At 38.0% G+C, this 22490-nt stretch overlaps 1 protein-coding gene across 1 annotated transcript in view; it reads left to right on the top strand.

Annotated features, from left to right (window-relative positions):
• Positions 1–22490, top strand: part of LOC128640709 (uncharacterized) — a 78608-nt gene that overhangs the window by 11217 nt on the left and 44901 nt on the right. The window contains exons 3-7 of the mRNA XM_053693137.1: positions 10089–10196; positions 18025–18210; positions 21126–21311; positions 21560–21667; positions 22147–22332. Coding sequence (XP_053549112.1) covers positions 10089–10196; positions 18025–18210; positions 21126–21311; positions 21560–21667; positions 22147–22332 — 774 coding nt within the window. The remainder of the gene's footprint in view (positions 1–10088; positions 10197–18024; positions 18211–21125; positions 21312–21559; positions 21668–22146; positions 22333–22490) is intronic.

Raw genomic sequence — 22490 nt, 5'->3', positions numbered from 1 at the left:
TGTGCTCTACAAATAACTAATAATAATAATACCTGTATACATTCATATAGATATATAGGTATTAATATATATTTTACAAAACATAATCATTGTCTGATGAAGGAGTGAATACCCCGAAATGTCACTGTAATAAAATTGTGTTATACACTTGATAAGACCAGAGAGTGCTTCGTCTATTAGCTATATATATATATATATATTAGCTATAAAATTAATATATATATATATATATTTTAATTTTAATATATATATATATATATTAAAATTAAAATAAAAAATTCTATGTAAAGAACATTGTAATGTAAAGTATTGATAACTACCAAATCCAAAGTATTACACTCATATATCCACTTTTTGATAAAAAATATTAAATAAAATAATATATTAAAATATATATATATATGAAGTATCGCTAAATATGTGTATGTATGTATATCTAATATACTATAATCGTGTTTGTAACGCGTCCGTCGGTATCGACAGTTGCGCGTGCATCCTCAAAGGAATGTTGGCTGTGTGAAAACATCCACCCTGGCATTTTCGGAATCCACCTGGATGCAGCATAGACAAACACAAAGTCTTAAAAAAACAAAAACACGCAACCGCCCAAAATAAAACACACGTAAACCGCCTGCAATAAATAAAAATAAAAACACGTAACCGCCTGCATGAAGTATAACAAAAAAAACCTAGCCTCCCACACGAAGTATTAACAAACACCTAATAAACCGTCAACCCCCACATCGCAAAATAATAAAGTTATTAACCCCATAACCGCAAATAACATAATTAAAATATTAACCTCTAAACCACCAACCCCCCACATAGCAATAAACCTATTTAACCTATTAACTCTTAAACCGCCAAACCGCCATATCGCAATAACGCTAATTAACCTATTAACCCCTAAGCCGCCAAACCGCCAACCCCCCACATAGCAATAAACCTATTTAACCTATTAACTCTTAAACCGCCAACCCCCCACATCACAAATAACATAATTAGGATGAGAGCTACTGAAATCTTATTGGCTGATTTGAACAGCCAATAGGATTTCAGTAGCTCTAATCTTATTGGCTGATTTCAAAATTTCAGCCAATAGGAATGCAAGGTACCCCAAATTGATTGCTGTACCTTGCATTTAATTTTCAGTCTACGACGGACATCGGATGAAGAGGAGCCGCCATGCCGCCGCAGTATAGCTGATAAAGCCCAAATATGGGTGAAACGCATTGAGGCAGTGTCGGTTGGTATACTGGCATATATCACTTATTAGCTATACTATAGGTATCACCTCTCACGAAAGTGTATTGAAACTTTGGTACTTTTCACCATCTACTTTGGGTTTTGCTGCTAAGGGAGGACAAGCCCTTGCATACAATAAGTACTGAAGTGCAAGGGACAGAGGATCGCTCCGTAGCATACTTGGAAAACCCGCCAGCAAAGAAACTTGCGCAAGTCAGAAACTGATTGAGATCGATTGTGACATCATCAACCTCGGACCTGTGGTGAGATGCACGGTAACGGCGAAGAAGGTAAAAACCAATTACTGATACAGCGTTATAGCTACACATATTAGATTGATATATTCGGACTGTGTGAAGGAAGGTAAAGCTAACTGCGTATACAGCGTTACAGCTACATGTTAAATACTGGGACACTGTAACTTTGTATAAGTATTTTTTAAAGGAGACAGCATTTCTTTGGATCTATTTCCTTAACCGTTGTTTAGCTTGGAGAAGACGTAGAAGAAAATATTTGGGGAGACGTTTCCCCTTATTTTTGTAGACCTACACTGACCAATCATGCAGGAAGTGTATGAACAGTTTGAGTTGTGACCGTTAAGACTTGCAGAGTTGTTTGTTAACTTTTGTGAAGCAGCACTCCCTAATAGCTGCTTATTAAAAATACTCAAAATAAAAGGCAGAAGCAGAGTTCAGAATAACTAGAAAATAAGAGCACAGAGCACACCTTTATTCAAAGTAAAGTATCACAATTTATTCACGCTTTTAAAAACACAAATGCACTTACTAGATGCTAGTAAATAATAGGCTCTGCAACCTAAGGCCTAGATTTGGAGTTTGGCGGTAGATGGGCTGTTAACGCTCCGCGGGCTTTTTTCTGGCCGCACCATAAAATTAACTCTGGTATCGAGAGTTCAAACAAATGCTGCGTTAGGCTCCAAAAAAGGAGCGTAGAGCATTTTTACCGCAAATGCAACTCTCGATACCAGAGTTGCTTACGGACGCGGCCAGCCTCAAAAACGTGCTCGTGCACGATTCTCCCATAGGAAACAATGGGGCTGTTTGAGCTGAAAAAAAACCTAACACCTGCAAAAAAGCCGCGTTCAGCTCCTAACGCAGCCCCATTGTTTCCTATGGGGAAACACTTCCTACGTCTGCACCTAACACCCTAACATGTACCCCGAGTCTAAACACCCCTACCCTTACACGTATTAACCCCTAATCTGCTGCCCCCGCTATCGCTGACCCCTGCATATTATTATTAACCCCTAATCTTCCGCTCCGTAAACCGCCGCAACTTACATTATCCCTATGTACCCCTAATCTGCTGCCCCTAACACCGCCAACCCCTGTATTATATTTATTAACCCCTAATCTGCCCCCCTCAACGTCGCCGACACCTGCCTACACTTATTAACCCCTAATCTGCCGAGCGGACCTGAGCGCTACTATAATAAAGTAATTAACCCCTAATCCGCCTCACTAACCCTATCATAAATAGTATTAACCCCTAATCTGCCCTCCCTAACATCGCCGACACCTAACTTCAAACATTAACCCCTAATCTGCCGACCGGACCTCACCGCTATTCTAATAAATGTATTAACCCCTAAAGCTAAGTCTAACACTAACACTAACACCCCCCTAACTTAAATATAATTTACATCTAACAAAATAAATTAACTCTTATTAAATAACTTATTCCTATTTAAAGCTAAATACTTACCTGTAAAATAAATCCTAATATAGCTACAATATAAATTATAATTATATTATAGCTATTTTAGGATTAATATTTATTTTACAGGCAACTTTGTAATTATTTTAACCAGGTACAATAGCTATTAAATAGTTAAGAACTATTTAATAGTTACCTAGTTAAAATAATAACAAATTTACCTGTAAAATAAATCCTAACCTAAGTTATAATTAAACCTAACACTACCCTATCAATAAATTAATTAAATAAACTACCTACAATTACCTACAATTAACCTAACACTACACTATCAATAAATAAATTAAATACAATTGCTACAAATAACTACAATTACATAAACTAACTAAAGTACAAAAAATAAAAAAGAACTAAGTTACAAAAAAAAAAAAAATATTTACAAACATAAGAAAAATATTACAACAATTTTAAACTAATCACACCTACTCTAAGCCCCCTAATAAAATAACAAAGACCCCCAAAATAACAAAATGCCCTACCCTATTCTAAATTCATCCGGTGGCTGAAGAGGTCCAGAAGAGGCTCCAAAGTCTTCCTCCTATCCGGCAAGAAGAGGACATCCGGACCGGCAAACATCTTCTCCAAGCGGCATCTTCGGTCTTCTTGCATCCGATCAGCCAATAGAATGCGAGCTCAATCTGATTGGCTGATTGGATCAGCCAATAGGATTGAACTTGATTCTGATTGGCTGATTCCATCAGCCAATCAGAATTTTCCTACCTTAATTCCGATTGGCTGATAGAATCCTATCAGCCAATCGGAATTCAAGGGACGCCATCTTGGATGACGTCCCTTAAAGGAACCGTCATTCGTCGGGAGACAACGGAAGAAGAGGATGGATCCGCGTCGGCTGCTTCAAGATGGACCCGCTCCGCACCGGATGCAAGAAGATCGAAGATGCCGCTTGGAGAAGATGTTTGCCGGTCCGGATGTCCTCTTCTTGCCGGATAGGAGGAAGACTTTGGAGCCTCTTCTGGACCTCTTCAGCCACCGGATGATGGATCGCCAACCCCCGCTTGGGTTGGATGAAGATTTTGGAGCCAGGACGGATCGGTGATACCTGGATGGTGAAGACAAGGTAGGAAGATCTTCAGGGGCTTAGTGTTAGGTTTATTTAAGGGGGGTTTGGGTTAGATTAGGGGTATGTGGGTGGTGGGTTGTAATGTTGGGGGGGGTATTGTATGTTTTTTTTTACAGGCAAAAGAGCTGATTTTCTTGGGGCATGCCCCGCAAAGGGCCCTGTTCAGGGCTGGTAAGGTAAAAGAGCTTTTAAATGTATTAATTTAGAATAGGGTAGGGCATTTTGTTATTTTGGGGGTCTTTGTTATTTTATTAGGGGGCTTAGAGTAGGTGTAATTAGTTTAAAATTGTTGTAATATTTTTCTTATGTTTGTAAATAATTTTTTTTTTTTGTAACTTAGTTCTTTTTTATTTTTTGTACTTTAGTTAGTTTATGTAATCGTAGTTATTTGTAGCAATTGTATTTAATTTATTTATTGATAGTGTAGTGTTAGGTTAATTGTAGGTAATTGTAGGTAGTTTATTTAATTAATTTATTGATAGGGTAGTGTTAGGTTTAATTATAACTTAGGTTAGGATTTATTTTACAGGTAAATTTGTTATTATTTTAACTAGGTAACTATTAAATAGTTCTTAACTATTTAATAGCTATTGTACCTGGTTAAAATAATTACAAAGTTGCCTGTAAAATAAATATTAATCCTAAAATAGCTATAATATAATTATAATTTATATTGTAGCTATATTAGGATTTATTTTACAGGTAAGTATTTAGCTTTAAATAGGAATAAGTTATTTAATAAGAGTTAATTTATTTCGTTAGATGTAAATTATATTTAAGTTAGGGGGGTGTTAGTGTTAGTGTTAGACTTAGCTTTAGGGGTTAATACATTTATTAGAATAGCGGTGAGGTCCGCTCGGCAGATTAGGGGTTAATAAGTGTAGGCAGGTGTCGGCGACGTTGAGGGGGGCAGATTAGGGGTTAATAAATATAATATAGGGGTCGGCGGTGTTAGGGGCAGCAGATTAGGGGTACATAAGGATAACGTAGGTGGCGGCGCTTTGCGGTCGGCAGATTAGGGGTTAATTATTGTAAGTAGCTGGCGGCGACGTTGTGGGGGGAAGGTTAGGGGTTAATAAATATAATATAGGGGTCGGCGGGGTTAGGGGCAGCAGATTAGGGGTACATAATGATAACGTAGGTGGCGGCGCTTTGCGGTCGGCAGATTAGGGGTTAATTATTGTAAGTAGCTGGCGGCGACGTTGTGGGGGGCAGGTTAGGGGTTAATAAATATAATATAGGGGTCGGCGGGGTTAGGGGCAGCAGATTAGGGGTACATAAGTATAACGTAGGTGGCGGTCGGCAGATTAGGGGTTAAAAAATTTTAATCGAGTGGCGGCGATGTGGGGGGACCTCGGTTTAGGGGTACATAGGTAGTTTATGGGTGTTAGTGTACTTTAGAGCACAGTAGTTAAGAGCATTATGAACCGGCGTTAGCCCAGAAAGCTCTTAACTCCTGCTTTTTTCAGGCGGCTGGAGTTTTGTCGTTAGAGCTCTAACGCTCACTTCAGAAACGACTCTAAATACCAGCGTTAGAAAGATCCCATTGAAAAGATAGGATACGCAATTGACGTAAGGGGATCTGCGGTATGGAAAAGTCGCGGCTGAAAAGTGAGCGTTAGACCCTTTAATCACTGACTCCAAATACCGGCGGTAGCCTAAAACCAGCGTTAGGAGCCTCTAACGCTGGTTTTCACGGCTACCGCCAAACTCTAAATCTAGCCGTAAGTGTCCCAAAGTGGCTTCATGCGACGGGTACGGCACTCGTTTGTTCCTTATGCCTCCTTCTGCTGTCTCTTTACTCATTGTCCAGGAGTGTGTGATGTATGCGGCCAGGCAACCCTTAATCACCAACTTACAGGGTATATGGGTACAGCTTGAACTTGTAAATCCCGTCTACGCGTTTCGTCTGGCCTCCTGCACACTTTTTCAAGACGTTTTCGGATCAGCTGTTTAGTGACTGATATTCCACAGGCTAAGTAGCCAGAGTTCAGAATAGATGTAAACCAATTTAATTAAACCAAACATCTGTACATATATACTTGTTGAAAAGTGCTAGCATCAAATGCTCTGACCCGTTTTGCCCATGTGCTCATACACTTCCCCAGAGGTCTCTGAAACACATCATATCATTCTGTGCTGGCACAGCTACAGAGAAATAAATATATTAAAAATAGCTTTTTTTGGTTTATTCTTGCAATTGAAAGAGCTGGTTTTGCTCATTGACACAACCATCCATAAAGAAAAATGTGAGCACCTAAGTTTTGACATCTGTGTATAGATATAGGCACAAGTTAAGCAAGTGTGCTCTACCGCAGGCTCAGTCCATTTGAAAAGGCATGTTCTTGAGTATAACAGGTTGTGAATTTAATGAGTAAAACTAGCTCTTGAGACAACTTTTATTTTTATTGTGCGCTTTATATGAAAAATAAATTATTAAAGGGACATTAAAAACCTCAAGATATAAATGTCACTTTTTAATTACATGTAGTAAAACAACTTTGCAATATACATTTATTATTTATTTTGTGCTCCTTTCCTGTAATTTCATTCTGAATATTGTGGGCTTTCCAATTAAAGTTAAACATAGAAGTATAGACACAGCTATATTCCACACACTCATTGGTTGCACACTCTAAGCCATGTATAACCATTCCTAATTGGCCCCAGCAATGGAAATTCACTTTACCCTTATTTTTTCAATATTTAAACAACTAATAATTTTTAAAAAAAATACATGTACAAATTATTCTCAGGCTAATCTTTGTTCTGAATACATCATTCAAGCAATGATTTATTTAGGGCTAGATTACAAGTGGAGCGCTAATTTATCGTGCGCCTGCAAAATATTTGATAAAAACCCAGCCATTACAAGTAGTTGGTTATTGCAACTGCGAGCTCTCGGTAGCAATTAGCGCTTATAAAATTAACCAGAGATCAGATTTCTGGTTAATTTTATAAATGTGCCCCAAATGTCTTCAAAATACAATGTAGTGTCTTTTATTGAAAAATATTTTTTTTTAGCATTTTTATTTTTTAATAAAATAACTGCACTAGGCAGTATTTTGAGGGTAAAGTTGTGGGAGTGGGGTATATGAAAAAAAAAATGCACTGAAAAGTGCCTTTACATTGCGGTTTATGGGAACTTTGTGTTTCCAGTAAATATATATGTATATGCTTTTATATATATATATATATATATATATATATATATATATATATATATGTGTGTGTGTGTTAATACGTATATATACACATATTAACACATAAATATATATGTATATCAAAATATACATATATATTTATATTTGCTGCCATCGCTGCGCAACTTACCCCCTTCGCTGCGCTTAGGTTCTGTGCTATCTCTGATGGCATCAAAATCAAGGCTCCCATTGGAGCCTATGAAAGTGCGCTCTTGTGAGCGCAATGCTTCTGTGTAATGAGAACGCAAGGTCACGTTTGAATTGCACGTCACCTGTAATACCAGAGTACAAAGTAGACTAAAATATTGTTTTAGCGAAAGCGATATTTTGCGCTCCACTTATAATCTGGCACTTAGGGGCATATTTATCAAGCTCCGTACGGACAGACATCACCAGAAATCAACCCGATCGAATACGATCGGGTTGATTGACACCCCCTGCTAGCTGCTGATTGGCCGCAAATCTGCAGGGGGTGGCATTGCACCATCAGTTCACAAGAACTGCTGGTGTAATGATAAATGCAGAGAGCGTATGCTGTCGGCATTTATTGATGTGCAGCGGACATGATCCGCAATATCGGATCATGTCCACTCGCACATTAATAAATAGGCCCCTTAGTGTTTAATGTCCCTTTCATTTTGATTTTCATGTAAAGTAGCTTTAACTTAAAATTCTAAATGATCATTATATTTTTCCATTGGCAAGCGTCTCTTTAAACAGAAAATAAACACCTTGTAACTATAACATTTCATTTATATAAACAAACAAATTGGGTGACTTTGAAAATGTTTTGAATACATTATCACCTTGTTTGCTAAACTATCTTTTTACTAGCCAATCTCCACCCACCAATCAGACCTTGTTGCTAGAGTAGAAACTGCTAGGCATTGTCATTATGTGAACAAACATTACATTTTTTTTGCAGCTCTTATGTAATAATTTCTGTTAATGTTAATTATGGACTAATATGGCATTTGTACTTTCAGTTCTCAAAATTGGAAAACATAACGGTATATGAAACCCAACAGTTTTCTTTCATGATTCAGATAGAGCATGTTATCTTAAAGGGACACTGAACCCAATTTTTTTCTTTTGTGATTCAGATAGAGCATGCAAATTTTAAGCAACTTTCTAATTTACTCCGATTAACAAATTTTATTCGTTCTCTTGCTATCTTTATTTGAAAAAAAAAAAAGGCATCTAAGCTAAGGAGCCAGACAATTTTTGATTCAGAACTCTAGACAGCACTTGTTTATTGGTTGTTCACCGAAAATGGGCCGGCATCTAAACTTACATTCTTGCTTTTCAAATAAAGATACCAAAAGACTTACGAAAATTTGATAATATGAGTAAATTAGAAAGTTGCTTAAAATGTCATGGTCTATCTGAATCACGAAAGAAAAAAATTTGGGTTCAGTGTCCCATTAAACAACTTTCTAATTTAATTCTATCATTAATTTTTCGTTCTCTTGGTATTTTTTCTTGAAAAGCAGGGACGTATGCTTAAGCTGGCCCATGTTTTGAGCACTATATGGCAGCATTTTTGCAAGATCACTAGATAGCAGCACTATTTCCTGTTATGTAGTGCTCCAGAAGAGACCTAGGTATCTAATCAACACAGAATATCATGGGAACAAACAAATTTAATGATAGAAGTAAATTGGAAACTTTTTTAAAAAATGAAATGCTCTATCGGAATCACAAATGAAAAATGTGGGGTTTTATAGACCTTTAACAAACACATTTTTCTTTTTTGCAGTGATTATGTAATCGTTTTTGTTGACGGTAATTATGGATAGATATGTGGCAGGATAATCCTTCAGAAGCATGTGCACTTTCAGTTCTCAAAATTGGAAAACTCTTGATTAACAGAATTAAATTACAGGAAAAGTGGGCAAAATAAATAAAACAACTTATATTGAAAAGGTTTTTTTTTTATACATATAATCAACCATTTTATATTACAGTCACATATGTGTTAACTATCCCTTTAAAGTAACCGTTCTCTTTATCCTTTATCTACTACATTTCCTGATGAGCGCTAACAGTCTTTCTTAAGTAGCATAAAGTAAAAAATGTTATGTAATTTTTCTCAGGACTTTCATTACTTTCTGTGGTTTTGTGGTTTGAACATTTAGTGACACAAATTAAGATGTATTTGGCAAGAAAAAGTAAAAGATAAAGATGTTGCACTAAATGTCAGCCTGTTACGCATTAGTATGAGGCACCAACAACTGTGTGCCAAAATACATTATTAAATATCTGAATATCCCTTAATTAACCAAATATAGTTTAGGAGAATGTATTCTATTACTAATAATTTAAGATGTTTCTAGGTATATGTAAAGCAAATGCTCTCACAGGGATTTTGGATAACACCAGTGTCAATAAAATTTTGTCACTGGTGTTATCCAAAATCCCTGTGAGTGCATTTGTTTTACATACATATTGGAACCATAACTGCACCCAGGTAGCTGAGACCGGAAGGCGGATTCGTTCTTTTGATTGTCTATACCTATATATCTATATGAATATATACACATATATCTGTTCTAAGTAAATAACATAGGAATTTCAAGTATTTATATTAAAAAACACATTAAAATATATGAAAATGAATGAAAATGATATTGCTCAAACGTGTATGTGTGTATGGATGTGTATTTATGTGTTTATGTGTTTAAAACACAAATGCACATGTATACACATATTTAGACATGTTTACATACACATATAACTATAACTTGTATGTAGTATTGTATATGATAGGAAATGATTAAACAACTGTTTACTTAAAATATATTATTTATTTTCTTCCATAGCATCATGTAACAAAACGTTGTGTGGACTGCACGGAGAATGCATTGAGACAATTAACAACTATACATGCAACTGTGATGAAGGATTCTATGGAGATCATTGTCAGTATGGTGGGTTCCAATTTTTTTTTTTTTTTGCTAGCTTAAAAATAGTAAAACCCCATATGTATAGTATACATAAATACCAAATGTGTACAAGTTTATACAGTTTATTGTTTAACAAAATAACTGTATGAGAGAGAGATCTACACACCTTCCAATATTTTCGGGATACTAAGCTGGACTGAGGGGCTTAAGCTGAGCCAGGAGGATCAGTGGGTGCAGTCACGTGTGTTATGTTGGTGCTGTTGTAATGGAAACAAACAGAGGCACAAGTGTTGTTTTGACATGTGGGTGTGTCATGGTTGGATTAAGTGTGACCAGGGGCATTGCTTGGGTTACTGGTTTTATTTTGGAAAAACTGTTATTAAAAAGGCAGAGAGTGCTGAGAAAAAGGACAGTGGTAGCCATGTAGATATGGGTGTATGTTTTTTACCTTGAACAATAGTATAAAGGACATCTGTGTTTGTTGCTAATGAAATAGAACTCAAGATTGCCTGGCATATGCATTAAAGGGACACTGAACCTAATTTTTTTCTTTTGTGATTCAGATAGAGCATGCAATTTTAAGCAACTTTCTAATTTACTCCTATTATCACATTTTCTTCATTTTGTTGGTATCTTCATTTGATATGCAAGAATGTAAGTTTAGATGCCAGCCCATTTTTGGTGAACAACCTGGGTTCTTCTTGCTGATTGGTGGATACATTCACCCACCAATAAACAAGTGCTGTCCAGGGTCTAACTCAAAAAATGTCTGGCTCCTTAGCTTATATGCCTTCTTTTTCAAATAAAGATAGCAAGAGAATGAAGAAAAATTGATAATAGGAGTAAATTAGACAGTTGCTTAAAATTGCATGCTCTATCTGAATTACGAAAGAAAAAAAATTGGGTTCAGTTTCCCTTTAAGTGATTCTAAAAATGAATTATGTTTATTCTTCAAAAGGCAATTTGGGATTTCAGTTCTAAGTAGTAAAAATGTAGGAATAAGTTTGAAGGAGTACATTTTGCTACAGATTACAGTACACAATATACTCAGATCTATAGGATAGTAAAACACTATTAGTAATTGGTACCGACAGTTGACAATGGCATAAAATGTTCCTACAGGAGATTTCGGTCACTGGGTAATATTTGACCAGCTTCACAATTGAGATCTAGCACAAAGCCTTTGAGTTTTTGGCTAAATTGTATAGGCATGTACAAATGTGGTCACATTAAATGTAAACCTTGTGAAATTGTGGATGTTGCTGTCACAATACCTACCCTATAGAGATATGTCTCAATTGTTCCTCTAATTATGTGACATATAAAGCTAAGTGTTCTCAATATAAAATTCAATATGTAGGGTTAACGACACAAGACGTGAGGTCCCGCATCAGGGAGTATCTTTCCACTATCAGTTTAGGCAAGGTATCCACCAATTTGGTACAACATTTTACTAGATTTTACAACAAAAGCACATCAAATTTTTGTTGGATGGCTAAAGAGTAAGTAATGAATCCCAAAAGAGGTGGTGATAGAGATAAGTTGCATCAAAAGTCCTGTCAGGTTTCAATTCACAGTGCAACCTAATAAACTATTGGCAGCAGTGGCATTCCTGTATGTGTGACATCATGTCTCTATCATAGCTGGCAGTGTGTGTATGCCAACCTATGCTTACACCCCCTTTTGTATCTGTTTATGGATCAAAGCTATATAAATATTTATAAATATATATATGTGTGATGAGAGTGGGAGTGTGACGTCACCGGATAAGGGCCTGGTATATAGCCATTATAGTCAATGTCATAGTTACTAAGTCTGATGTGCAGTCTGTATACTTCTATGCTCTGCAATAAAATAGCATTGTACCTTCTATGCTGTGTCCTGCATCTCATGACATGGTGTCAGAATTACTTGCCTGTGCTTCTGTTTCCTGATTAATGACAATGTTGAAGTTTACCCCACCTGAGCCTTTTGATTTCTCTCAGCCTGCAGCTTGGCCCACATGGCGTCAGCTTCAAGATTGCTTCCAAGCTGGACAAGGAGAGTGGTGAAATACAAGTTAATTCTCTTTTATACTCTATGGGGAAAGATGTGGAGCCGGTGTTTAATGCCTTTACATTCCAAGAAGGGGAAGAGTTTGACTTTGAAATAGTCATGAACAAACTCAGTGCTCACTTTGTACGCAAACGTAATGAGATTCATGAGAGGGCTTTCCATAAACGCGCTCAGCATATGGGAGAATCAGTGGAGTCATTTGTGCGCAATCTGTATGAATTAGCTGAATTCTGTGAGTTTGGTGTTGCTAAAGGAGAGCAAATCAGAGACAGAATAGTTAAAGGAATTGCAGATGCTGAGGTCTCACTGAAGCTACAGTTGGAGGCTGAATTGACGTTTGATAGGGCTATTAGGATGGCCTGCCAGAGTGAACTGGTGAAAAAGCAAAGTGCTGACATGAGATCTGAAAGTATTGTGGATGGAGTACAGCAGTTCAAGAGAGATGCAGGTGAAAGGCACAGTGTGAGCTGTAGATCAAGGGCAACAGATAGGCCCAGAAGTGGATGGGTGCAGCAGGCTCGCTGCACGCGGTGTAACCATACCCATGATCAGAATGTCATATGCCCCCCCTAAAGATTAAAGGTGTAGAAAGTGTAACCGAATGGGCCATTTTCAATTGGTGTGTAAAACTGAGTCCATTAAGGAGATGCAGGTGGATAGCAACATCTGTTGTTGAACAGTCTGGTTCAGATGAAGATTGGCATGTTACCCTTACTGTAATGGGAGCCAAGATTGAAACAGGAGCAGAGATCACTGTTATGTCCCTTGCAGCATTTATAAAACTGCCTCGACAGCCTCAGCTGGAGAAAGTTACAACAAAAGTTCATAGTCCTGGTGGCCGCATCGATTGTGCAGGGAAGTTTCTTTCCAGCTGCAAGTACAAGCAGAGGAAATTCACCATGTGGGTACTAAGAGGTCAGTATGTTAAAAACCTATTGAGCAGGAAAGCCGTCTGTGGTTTGGGCCTTGTCGCCAGAGTAAATGAGATTACGGAAGACATGTGTGATGAATTGGGCCTGCTAAATTGTAACCCAGTCCAAATCTCACTTAAAGTTTATGCAGTCCCATACAGTGGAGGCTCCTCCATATGTGCACACCCGCACGTGAACCCCCATTCAAAAGAAAGAGAAAAAAACATTCTGAAGAAAATATAATTTTTCCAATAGCCCCCTTATTGGAAAAATGATATTTAATTTATACCCCAAAAAAGTGAAAGCAAAACTGTAAAATAAAAAAAATATTTTTTCACTGTTTTTTCTTTATTTAACCGCACATGCGGTAGAGCCTACATGCCTGTCTCAATAGCTGCCTGTATTGCTTTTCATGCAGACGCTGAGACGCCACTCCCACCCTCCAACCCATCCCTATACTGGCTTAATCGCACAGTTCAGCCTGTGCGAGTGAGCCAGGGAGGTGGTGCTAAGCCGGTCCGGATACGTCATCACTGAAGTCATGTGATGACGCTTGACGAGGCTCCTCCTGAGTTGAGGAGAGGCGAGGCAGAGGGGCACTCTGGCATTTTAGTAATTTTTGGCGTCATCTGTATCCAGGACAGTATAGAGGTGTGTTCCAAATGTAATTTTTATTTCTCTACAGGGATGCAGTTCCATGGGCCGGGCATGTGCTTTTTATTTACATTTAGCCCTGCTGCGGGAGAGCAGACTGCAGCAGTGGTAAAGCATTTTTTTCTCTTTTTTTTTTATTACTTTTAAAGCGGACAGCATGGGGTGTGATGGTAGATATGGAGCGCTAATCAGGTGCCACCTCACACAGGCTATATAGAGTGCAGCGTGGGGTTTATGTTACAGCTTGTAGGAATATCACTGAAGATCCTTACTAGTGTAATCACTCCTAGTATAGTAGGTTCAGTGTGTTCTCCCCTCCTCTCTACCGGAACTCCTGTGAAGCTTGTGCCTCAGTTGTTCTTACTGAGGCCGCAGAAGCATTCCTATGGCAATGATCTTAGCTAAAGCTGGCTGCATTTTAAACAGTCCACCTCGATTCGAGACACTTTATTTAGATACAGTTGCCTTGACCTTTAGTTTCATGCCGAATTAGTTCAGTCAATTTTCACTTCATCAGAACCCCTCATATTTTTGGCCTCAGTCCCATCCCATTTGGACCCTGACTCCTTCTGCCTTAGGTCCCCTTTTTTCAAGCCAACTTAAGGTCTCCAGTTCCACCTCTTATTTGCAAACCGATTGTCCTGTGTTTATTTAATACAAGTACTGAGTGAATGGTGTTAAAAAAAAACATGAAAAATAACCAACAGATTAAATGCTGTATACATGCCATTGTACCTTAAACACATGCATTCTACACAAAACGTACATCATGTCTCACAAGATATTTAGGGATTAGAATGGCTTTAACTATTTAACTGATAATTCTATTTTTACCTTAATATCAATCACTGCTTTGTTACATTTTGCAAATCAATTCTTATTTGATGTGACAAACACAGCAACTATAAATCTACTAAGTAAAATGGCAACTCCTCCATAAGACATGCTCAAATCTAGTTACAAGAAAAGGGAATGGTTAAAGTGATTTTGGTATTACAGTCAGTAACAGAGCAAGTTGTGTTTGCTTTGGAGGTTGCACTTGTCATACTGCCTTGAAAGTGCTTGTGTTAAACAAAAGTTATAAGTCATCTGTGCCTAAGGGCTTTTTTCCTGGCATTAGATACAGTGAAAATGAATGTTCTTGCAGAGAAAGGGAACCCAGAACTAGTATAGCCTTACAAGCTCAGTGCATTAAATATTTAATGACACCAGATGAAAAGTAGCTTGTTGAGGAGCGCTCAACCTCAAAGTCTTTCTTCAACTTTTGTCTTCTGAGCATGTTAAACTGTTTGGGATTGTGTTAATTAAGTCTATCAGTGATTTCACTAACCTCAAGCTTTGTATAAATCTATGATGTTGTCAAAAGAATGTTGAACCCAGAGGCTTCTTCAGTTATTGGTTCTTTATTTTATATATACTGTGCATATTTAAAATGCTATTTTAAACTGCCTTGCTTGTTGTTTTTTTTAAATTGTGATTATAAAATTGAAAAGGGTGGAGTTGCTGTACCTGGGCTACATATATATATATATATATATATATATATATAGAGCCATCTGAGGGGCGGGGTCTTATTTCAAGGGGTGTGGCCAGGGGCGGGGCCAAGTGCACCTCCATCTTCATAATTCACCAGCCACCACTAGTCCCATACAGCATTACTACTCCTCGTAGAATTCCATTTCCGCTCATACCTCAAGTGGAGAAGGAACTTCTGCGAATGAATATGGGAGTTATTGAAGAGGTTGTCAAAGCAACTGACTGGTGTGCCCCCATTGTGCCAGTTGCGAAGAACAGGAAGGTATGCATCGGCGTAGACTTGAAACGGCTGAATGAGGTGGTGAAAAGAGAGAGATACGTGCTGCCCATGCTTGAAGGCATAGCTCTGAAACTGGGGCAAAGTTCTTCTCTACACTGGATGCTTCCATTGGCTTCTGGCAAATACCTCTATACCCAAAGTGCCACAAACTGACTACCTTCATTACACCGGTAGGTCGGTTTGGCTTCAGTAGACTTTCCTTTCGGGATATCCTTTGCTCCTGAAATCTTTCAAAGAGAGTTCCCTCTTAAGGGACCACGAGGGCACGCCAGTCGTCACACTGGAAGAACATGATCAGCGATTGAGCTGTGTGCTGCAGACCATTAGAGAGTCTGGGCTGAAATTAAATAAAGAGAAATGCCTTTTTTGGAAAATCTGAGTTATGTTATTTTGGGCATATTATCAAAGGAAATGGCATCAAGCCGGACCCTGATAAAATCCTTGCTATTGAACAGATTGAAAGTCTTTCTGATGTACACGAGCTGAGACAAATATTGGGCCTTGTGAATTATATGGGCAGGTTCCTGACAGATTTATCCACAGTACTCCACCCTATTACCGAGTTGCTGAAGAAAGATGTTGCCTGGGTCTGGGGACCTCCATAGGAAGAAGCTTGTATACAGGTCAAGTCCCTGCTGGGGTCTGCCCCAGTGTTGGGGTTCTATGACCCTTCTAAAAAGACAGTGGTTAGTGCTGATGTGAGCAGTTATGGGTTAGGGGCCGTCCTCTTGCAGCTAAATGAGAACAAACAATTGTATAAGTAGATGAAGCGAGCGCCAAGAAGGCATTGCCTACTGTTCCTGTACACTGACAACTGCAGAATCGAAAAAATTCCAAATTGAGAAAGAGTGACTGGCTGCAGTTTGGGCCTATGAGTGCTTTCAGCGTTACCTAGTGAGTTTAGAAAAGTTCAGTCTTGAAACTGACCATAAACCAATAGTCCCTCTAATCAATTCCTATGATATTGACAAGACAACCCTAAGATGCCAGAGACCTCTGATGAGGTTGCTCAGGTTCAATGTTCAGGTAGTGCATGTAACGAGGAAACAACTGATTGTGGCAGATACACTTTCAAGGCACATGCTGGCTGCTGTGAAAGTGTACGTGGATTCAGTTCTGGCATCAAAATCCATCTCGTCAAGGAAACTAGAGCAAATAAGAATGGAGACATGTTTAGATACAGATCTTCAAGAAGTTATTAAATATATAAAGAAAGGTTGGCCGGAGAGCCGGGCAGCCTGAATGTCTTTGAGTTCTTACCAGTCAGAGAGGTCACAGCTCACGGTTTAGTGCTGTTCCAAGACCGCATTGTCATTCCTGTTAGCATGCGGCAGGAGATGTTAGGCAGGATTCACGATGGCCACTTGGGCATTACAAAGTGCAGAGAAAGGGCATCTAAGGCGGTATGGTGGCCTGGGATCAGTACCGACATTGCAAGCCACGTGTCAAAATGTGCCTGTTGCTGGGAACGCCGGCCTACTCAGAGAAGAGAGCCTTTACTTTCTACCCCGCTGCCTAAAGGCCCGTGGCAGAAGATAGCTGCAGATTTGTGCAAACTTCATGGGAATAATTACCTGTTTGTGATCAACTACTATTCCAGGTATTTGCAGATTGCACCCCTGAATGAGACCACCAGTCTGGCCGTTATCACTCGTCTCAAAAAGCTTGTTCGCCCGGTGGGGCAAACTGATGGAGCTAGTGAGTGATCATGGAATGCAGTTTGCTTCCATGGAGTTCAGTTCTTTCAGTACAATATGTATGATCAATAAGGTCTAATAATTAATAGCAATATGCATGTCTTCACATATGTGTCTTAGGCTAACTCAATTAAATTTTTATTCTTACATTTAATGAATTTGTATATAAATTAGATACATATCAGATCTGAATTCTTGTTCATGGAGTAGAATAGTATTTATTTAGCCAACACAATAGATCTGCTGTGATAGGTTTGTATGTTAATTGTTTTTATCCAATGGTTGTTTTTTCACCTGTTTTAATTTGAGCATATGAACTTGTAACCAGTATGCTATAATTACGGCCCATGCTGAAATGTGTAAGCTCTGGAATTAAGGCGTTGGCCTCAAAGCTCTCCTTGTTTTTGTAATATGTTTTTTACTTTATAGTTCTTAAAGTTATATTTTATTTTATTTAACGTCTCACATCCTATTGCTTTGTATCCTGTGTTTGTTGATTAACATATACTGTAATAGAATTCAAGATATCCTGGGATATGCAATAAGTGAATCTAAAAATGAATTATGCTTATTCCTCAGGAGGCAATTTGGGCAGACCCAGTGGGCCCTTTGGCATTTTCTTATCAAAAATAAAAATGTATGTTCCTAGGACACCATACCATTTTATTTTTTCACTCCTATTTGATATTGTTTAACATTTTCATACTTCTTCTCCCTAGTTGTTCAATGTCCAAGACTAGTGGCATCACCTCAAGGTTATATCAACTGTTCACATCCATGGGGGAACTTTAGTTTCCAATCTTCCTGCTTGTTTGGGTGCTCTGAAGGATTTCAACTCAGCAAATCTGTTGAGGCTGAATGTTTACCTTCTGGGAACTGGAGCAACACATCTCCAAGTTGCATAGGTACTGGGGCATCTCAAAATCTTTGTGTAAAAAATATTGTGGTGTCGTTATTTAATCAAACAGCAATAAGAAATAAAACCACATTTTATGGCTGTCACAATGTTAAGGGAATGATTAGTTGTTGTTTGCTTTTTTTGCTAGATTAGTTTCTAAAAAGATATAACTATAAATAATTTGTAGTATTTAATAAGTAATTGGAATAAAAATGCTCTACTTAGAATAATATTATTTTCCTCTTCCATAGTATCATGTAACAACAAATTGTGTGGACAGCATGGAGAATGTATTGAAACAATGAACAACTATACATGCAACTGTGATGAAGGATTCTATGGAAATCATTGCCAGTATGGTGGGTCCCAAAGTTTTTTCTTTTTGTATTTATTTATTTTTTTGCTAGATTTACAGTAATAAAACCCCATATGTATAGTGTCCATAAATAGAAAATGTAGTTATACCATTTTTATTTAACTAAACAGCTGTAATAGAAAAAGATCTGACCAGTGGGTGAAGCCACATGTGTTATGTTGGTGGTGTTATAATGAAAATCAAGAGACATTAGTTTTCTCCTGTGGGTGGAGTCAGGATGAGCAGGGTATAGCTTTGGTTCCTGTTTAGATACAGATCTTCAAGAAGCTATTAAATAAAGAAAGAAAGGTTAGCCCGAGAGCCGGGCAGCCTGAATGTCTTTGAGTTCTTACCAGTCAGAGAGGTCACAGCTCATGGATCTAGATGGTTTAGTGCTGTTCCGAGACCACATTGTCATTCCTGTTAGCATGCAGCAGGAGATGTTAAGCAGGATTCACGATGGCCACTTGGGCATTGCAAAGTGCAGAGAAAGGGCAGCTACGGCGGTATGGTGGCCTGGGATCAGTACTGACATTGCGAGCCACGTGTCAAAATGTGCCTTTTGCCGGGAATGCCAGCCTACTCAGAGAAGAGAGCCCTTACTTTCTACCCCAGTGCCTGAAGGCCTGTGTCAGAAGATAGCCGCAGATTTGTACGAACTTCATGGGAAGAAGTACCTGGTTGTGATCAACTACTATTCCAGGTATTTGGAGATTGCACCCCTGAATGAGACCACCAGTCTGGCCATTATCACTCGTCTCAACAGCTTGTTCGCCCGGTGGGGCATACCGATGGAGCTAGTGAGTGATAATGGAATGCAGTTTCCTTCCATGGAGTTCAGTTCTTTCAGCAGTGAATATGATTTCATCCATTCTATGTCAAGTCCGCATTTTCTGCTGGCCAATGGAATGGCCGAAAGGGCATTTCAAGCAACCAAGTTCATTCTGAAGCAATCTGATCTGTACCTAGCTCTCTTGGCCTATAGGGCGACTCCCATCCAAGCCACAGGTTTTAGCCCAGCACAGTTGATGCTAGGATGTAAGATCCGCATCACTTTACCATCTGTGGGTGTCTTCCAGCCAGCCCCCTCTATTCCTCAGGATGAGGTCCTTAGGAGGGATGGATAGGCAAAAAGGGGCTACCGATTCTTCTACGACAGAAAACACTCTGTGAGGCCTTTGCAGGAGCTGAATGTGGGCAAAAATGTCAGAGTTAAACTGGATTATGTGAAGAAATGGAAGATGCCTGCTACCGTAATAGGACGCTCTCCAGAACCAAGGTCTTATGTAGTCCTTACTGAAGGAGAGACAGTAACACGTCGAAATAGAAGACATCTTCAGCCAGTACCTGAGAGTTTGGGACTGGATGCCTCAGAGCCACAGCCGGTGATATCCCCTGTTTTAAGAGGGGTAACTTCCCCTCAGCAAGACCACAGCGGGGATACTTCTTTGCTTTTAGCAGACTCTCAATCACCTTCTTCTGTATCAGAGGACAATTCATGTAAAATGACGTCAAGTGGAAGAGTTGTGAAACTTCCAGCCCGCTACCGGGATTAGCACTGTAGTTAAAGCAGTGACCAGAAGAATGGGCAGAATAATCCCATGATCACTGTGGACTAGGGTAGTCTACCCCAATGTTCAAGTCAGAATTGTATTTCTTGTTGTTCAAATATATTCTCTTATAACTTGTTATTTGTTGTACACTAAACAAAACAATTTTTGTGTGCTTCTTGTATACCTTGTTATTTGTTGTATTCTAAAAAAAAAATGTATGCTTTATTCTTTGAAAAAGGGGAAGATGTGATGAGAGTGGGAGTGTGACGTCACCAGATGGGGGCACAGTATATAGTCGTTATAGTCAATTTTGCAGTTACTAAGTCTGATGTGTTGTGCAGTCTGTATACTTCTATGCTCTGCAATAAAATAGTGTTGTACCTTCTATGCTGTGTCCTGCATCTCATGACAATATGTATGACCAATAATGTCTAATAATTAATAGCAATATGCATGTCTTCAGATATTAGGCTATCTCAATTTAATTTTTATTTTTAAATTTAATGAATTTGTATATAAATTAGATACATATCAGATCTGAATTCTTGTCCATGGAGTTGAGATAAGTATTTATTTAGCCAACACAATAGATCTGCTGTGATATGTCAGTATGTTAATTGTTTTTATCCATTGTTTGTTTTTTCACCTGTTTTAAATTGAGCATATGAACTTGTAACCAGTATGCTATGATTACGGCCCATGTTGAAATGCGTAAGCTCTGGAATTAAGGCGTTGGCCGCAAAGCTCTCCTTGTTGTTGTAATATGTTTTTTACTTTATAATAATTAATGTTATATTTTATTTAACGTCTCACATCCTATTACTTTGTATCCTGTGGTTGTTGCTTAACATATACTGTAATAGAATTCAAGATATCCTGGGATATGCATTAAGTGAATCTAAAAATGAATTATGTTTATCAAAAATAAAAATATATGTTCCTAGGACACCATACCATTTTATGGCTTCACTCCTATTTGATATTGTTTAACATTCTCATACTTCTCCTCCCTAGTTGTTCAATGTCCAAGACTAGTGGCATCACCTCAAAGTTATATCAACTGTTCACATCCATGGGGGAATTTTAGTTTCCAATCTTCCTGCTTGTTTGGGTGCTCTGAGGGATTTAAACTAAGCAAATCTGTTGAGGCTGAATGTTTATCTTCTGGGAACTGGAGCAACACATCTCCAAGTTGCATAGGTACTGGGGCATCTCACAATCTTTGTGTAAAAAATATTGTTGTGTCATTGTTATTTAATTAAACATCAATAAAACATATAAACATATTTTATGGCTTTCACAATTTTAAGGGAATGATTAGTTGCTGTTTGCTTATTTTGCTAGATTAGTTTCTAAAAAGTTAAAACTATAAATAATTTGTAGTATTTAATAAGTAATGGTAATAAAAATGCTCTACTTAGAATAATATTATTTTTCCTCTTCCATAGTATCATGTAACAACAAATTGTGTGGACACCATGGAGAATGTATTGAAACAATGAACAACTATACATGCAACTGTGATGAAGGATTCTATGGAGATCATTGTCAGTATGGTGGGTCCCAAAGTTTTTCATTTTGTATTTATTTATTTTTTGCTAGCTTTACAGTAATGAAACCCCATATACATAGTGTACATACATAGGAAATGTAGTTATACAGTTTTTATTTAACTAAACAGCTGTAATAGAAAGAGATCTGCCCTGTGGGTAGAGTCACATGTGTTATGTTGGTGGTGTTATAATGGAAATCAAGAGACATGAGGATTTTTTCTCCTGTGGGTGGAGTCAGGATGAGCAGGGGCATAGCTTTTGTTCCTGGTTTTACTTTGAAAACACAGTCACTAAAAAGGTAGAGAGTGCTGAGAAAAGGGCAGAGGTAGCTATGTACTTATGGGTGTATGTCTTTTTACAGTGAACATCAATATAGTGGGCATTAGTTTTTGTTGCTTAACATGTACTGTAATAGAATTCAAGATTGTCTGGGATATGCATTAAGTGATCCTGAAAATGAATTATATACTTCTTCTCCCTAGTTGTTCAATGTCCAAGACTAGTGGCATCACCTCAAGGACATATTAACTGTTCACATCCATGGGGGAACTTTAATTTCCAATCTTCCTGCTTGTTTGGGTGCTCTGAGGGATTTCAACTAAGCAAATCTGTTGAGGTTGAATGTTTATCTTCTGGGAACTGGAGCAGCACATCTCCAAGCTGTATAGGTACTGGGGCAACTCAAAATCTTTGTGTAAAACATATTGCAGTGTCATTATTATTTAATTAAACATCAAAAAGAAATAAAAATACATTTTATGGCTTTAACTATTTATGTTTATTCTTTTTTTTTCATTTTTTTTCAAAGAAGCTTTAATAGCAAGAA

This window comes from Bombina bombina, chromosome 10 (assembly GCF_027579735.1).
Source record: "Bombina bombina isolate aBomBom1 chromosome 10, aBomBom1.pri, whole genome shotgun sequence".
Classification (NCBI taxonomy): domain Eukaryota; kingdom Metazoa; phylum Chordata; class Amphibia; order Anura; family Bombinatoridae; genus Bombina; species Bombina bombina.
This window is presented reverse-complemented; position numbering and strand designations above follow the sequence as displayed.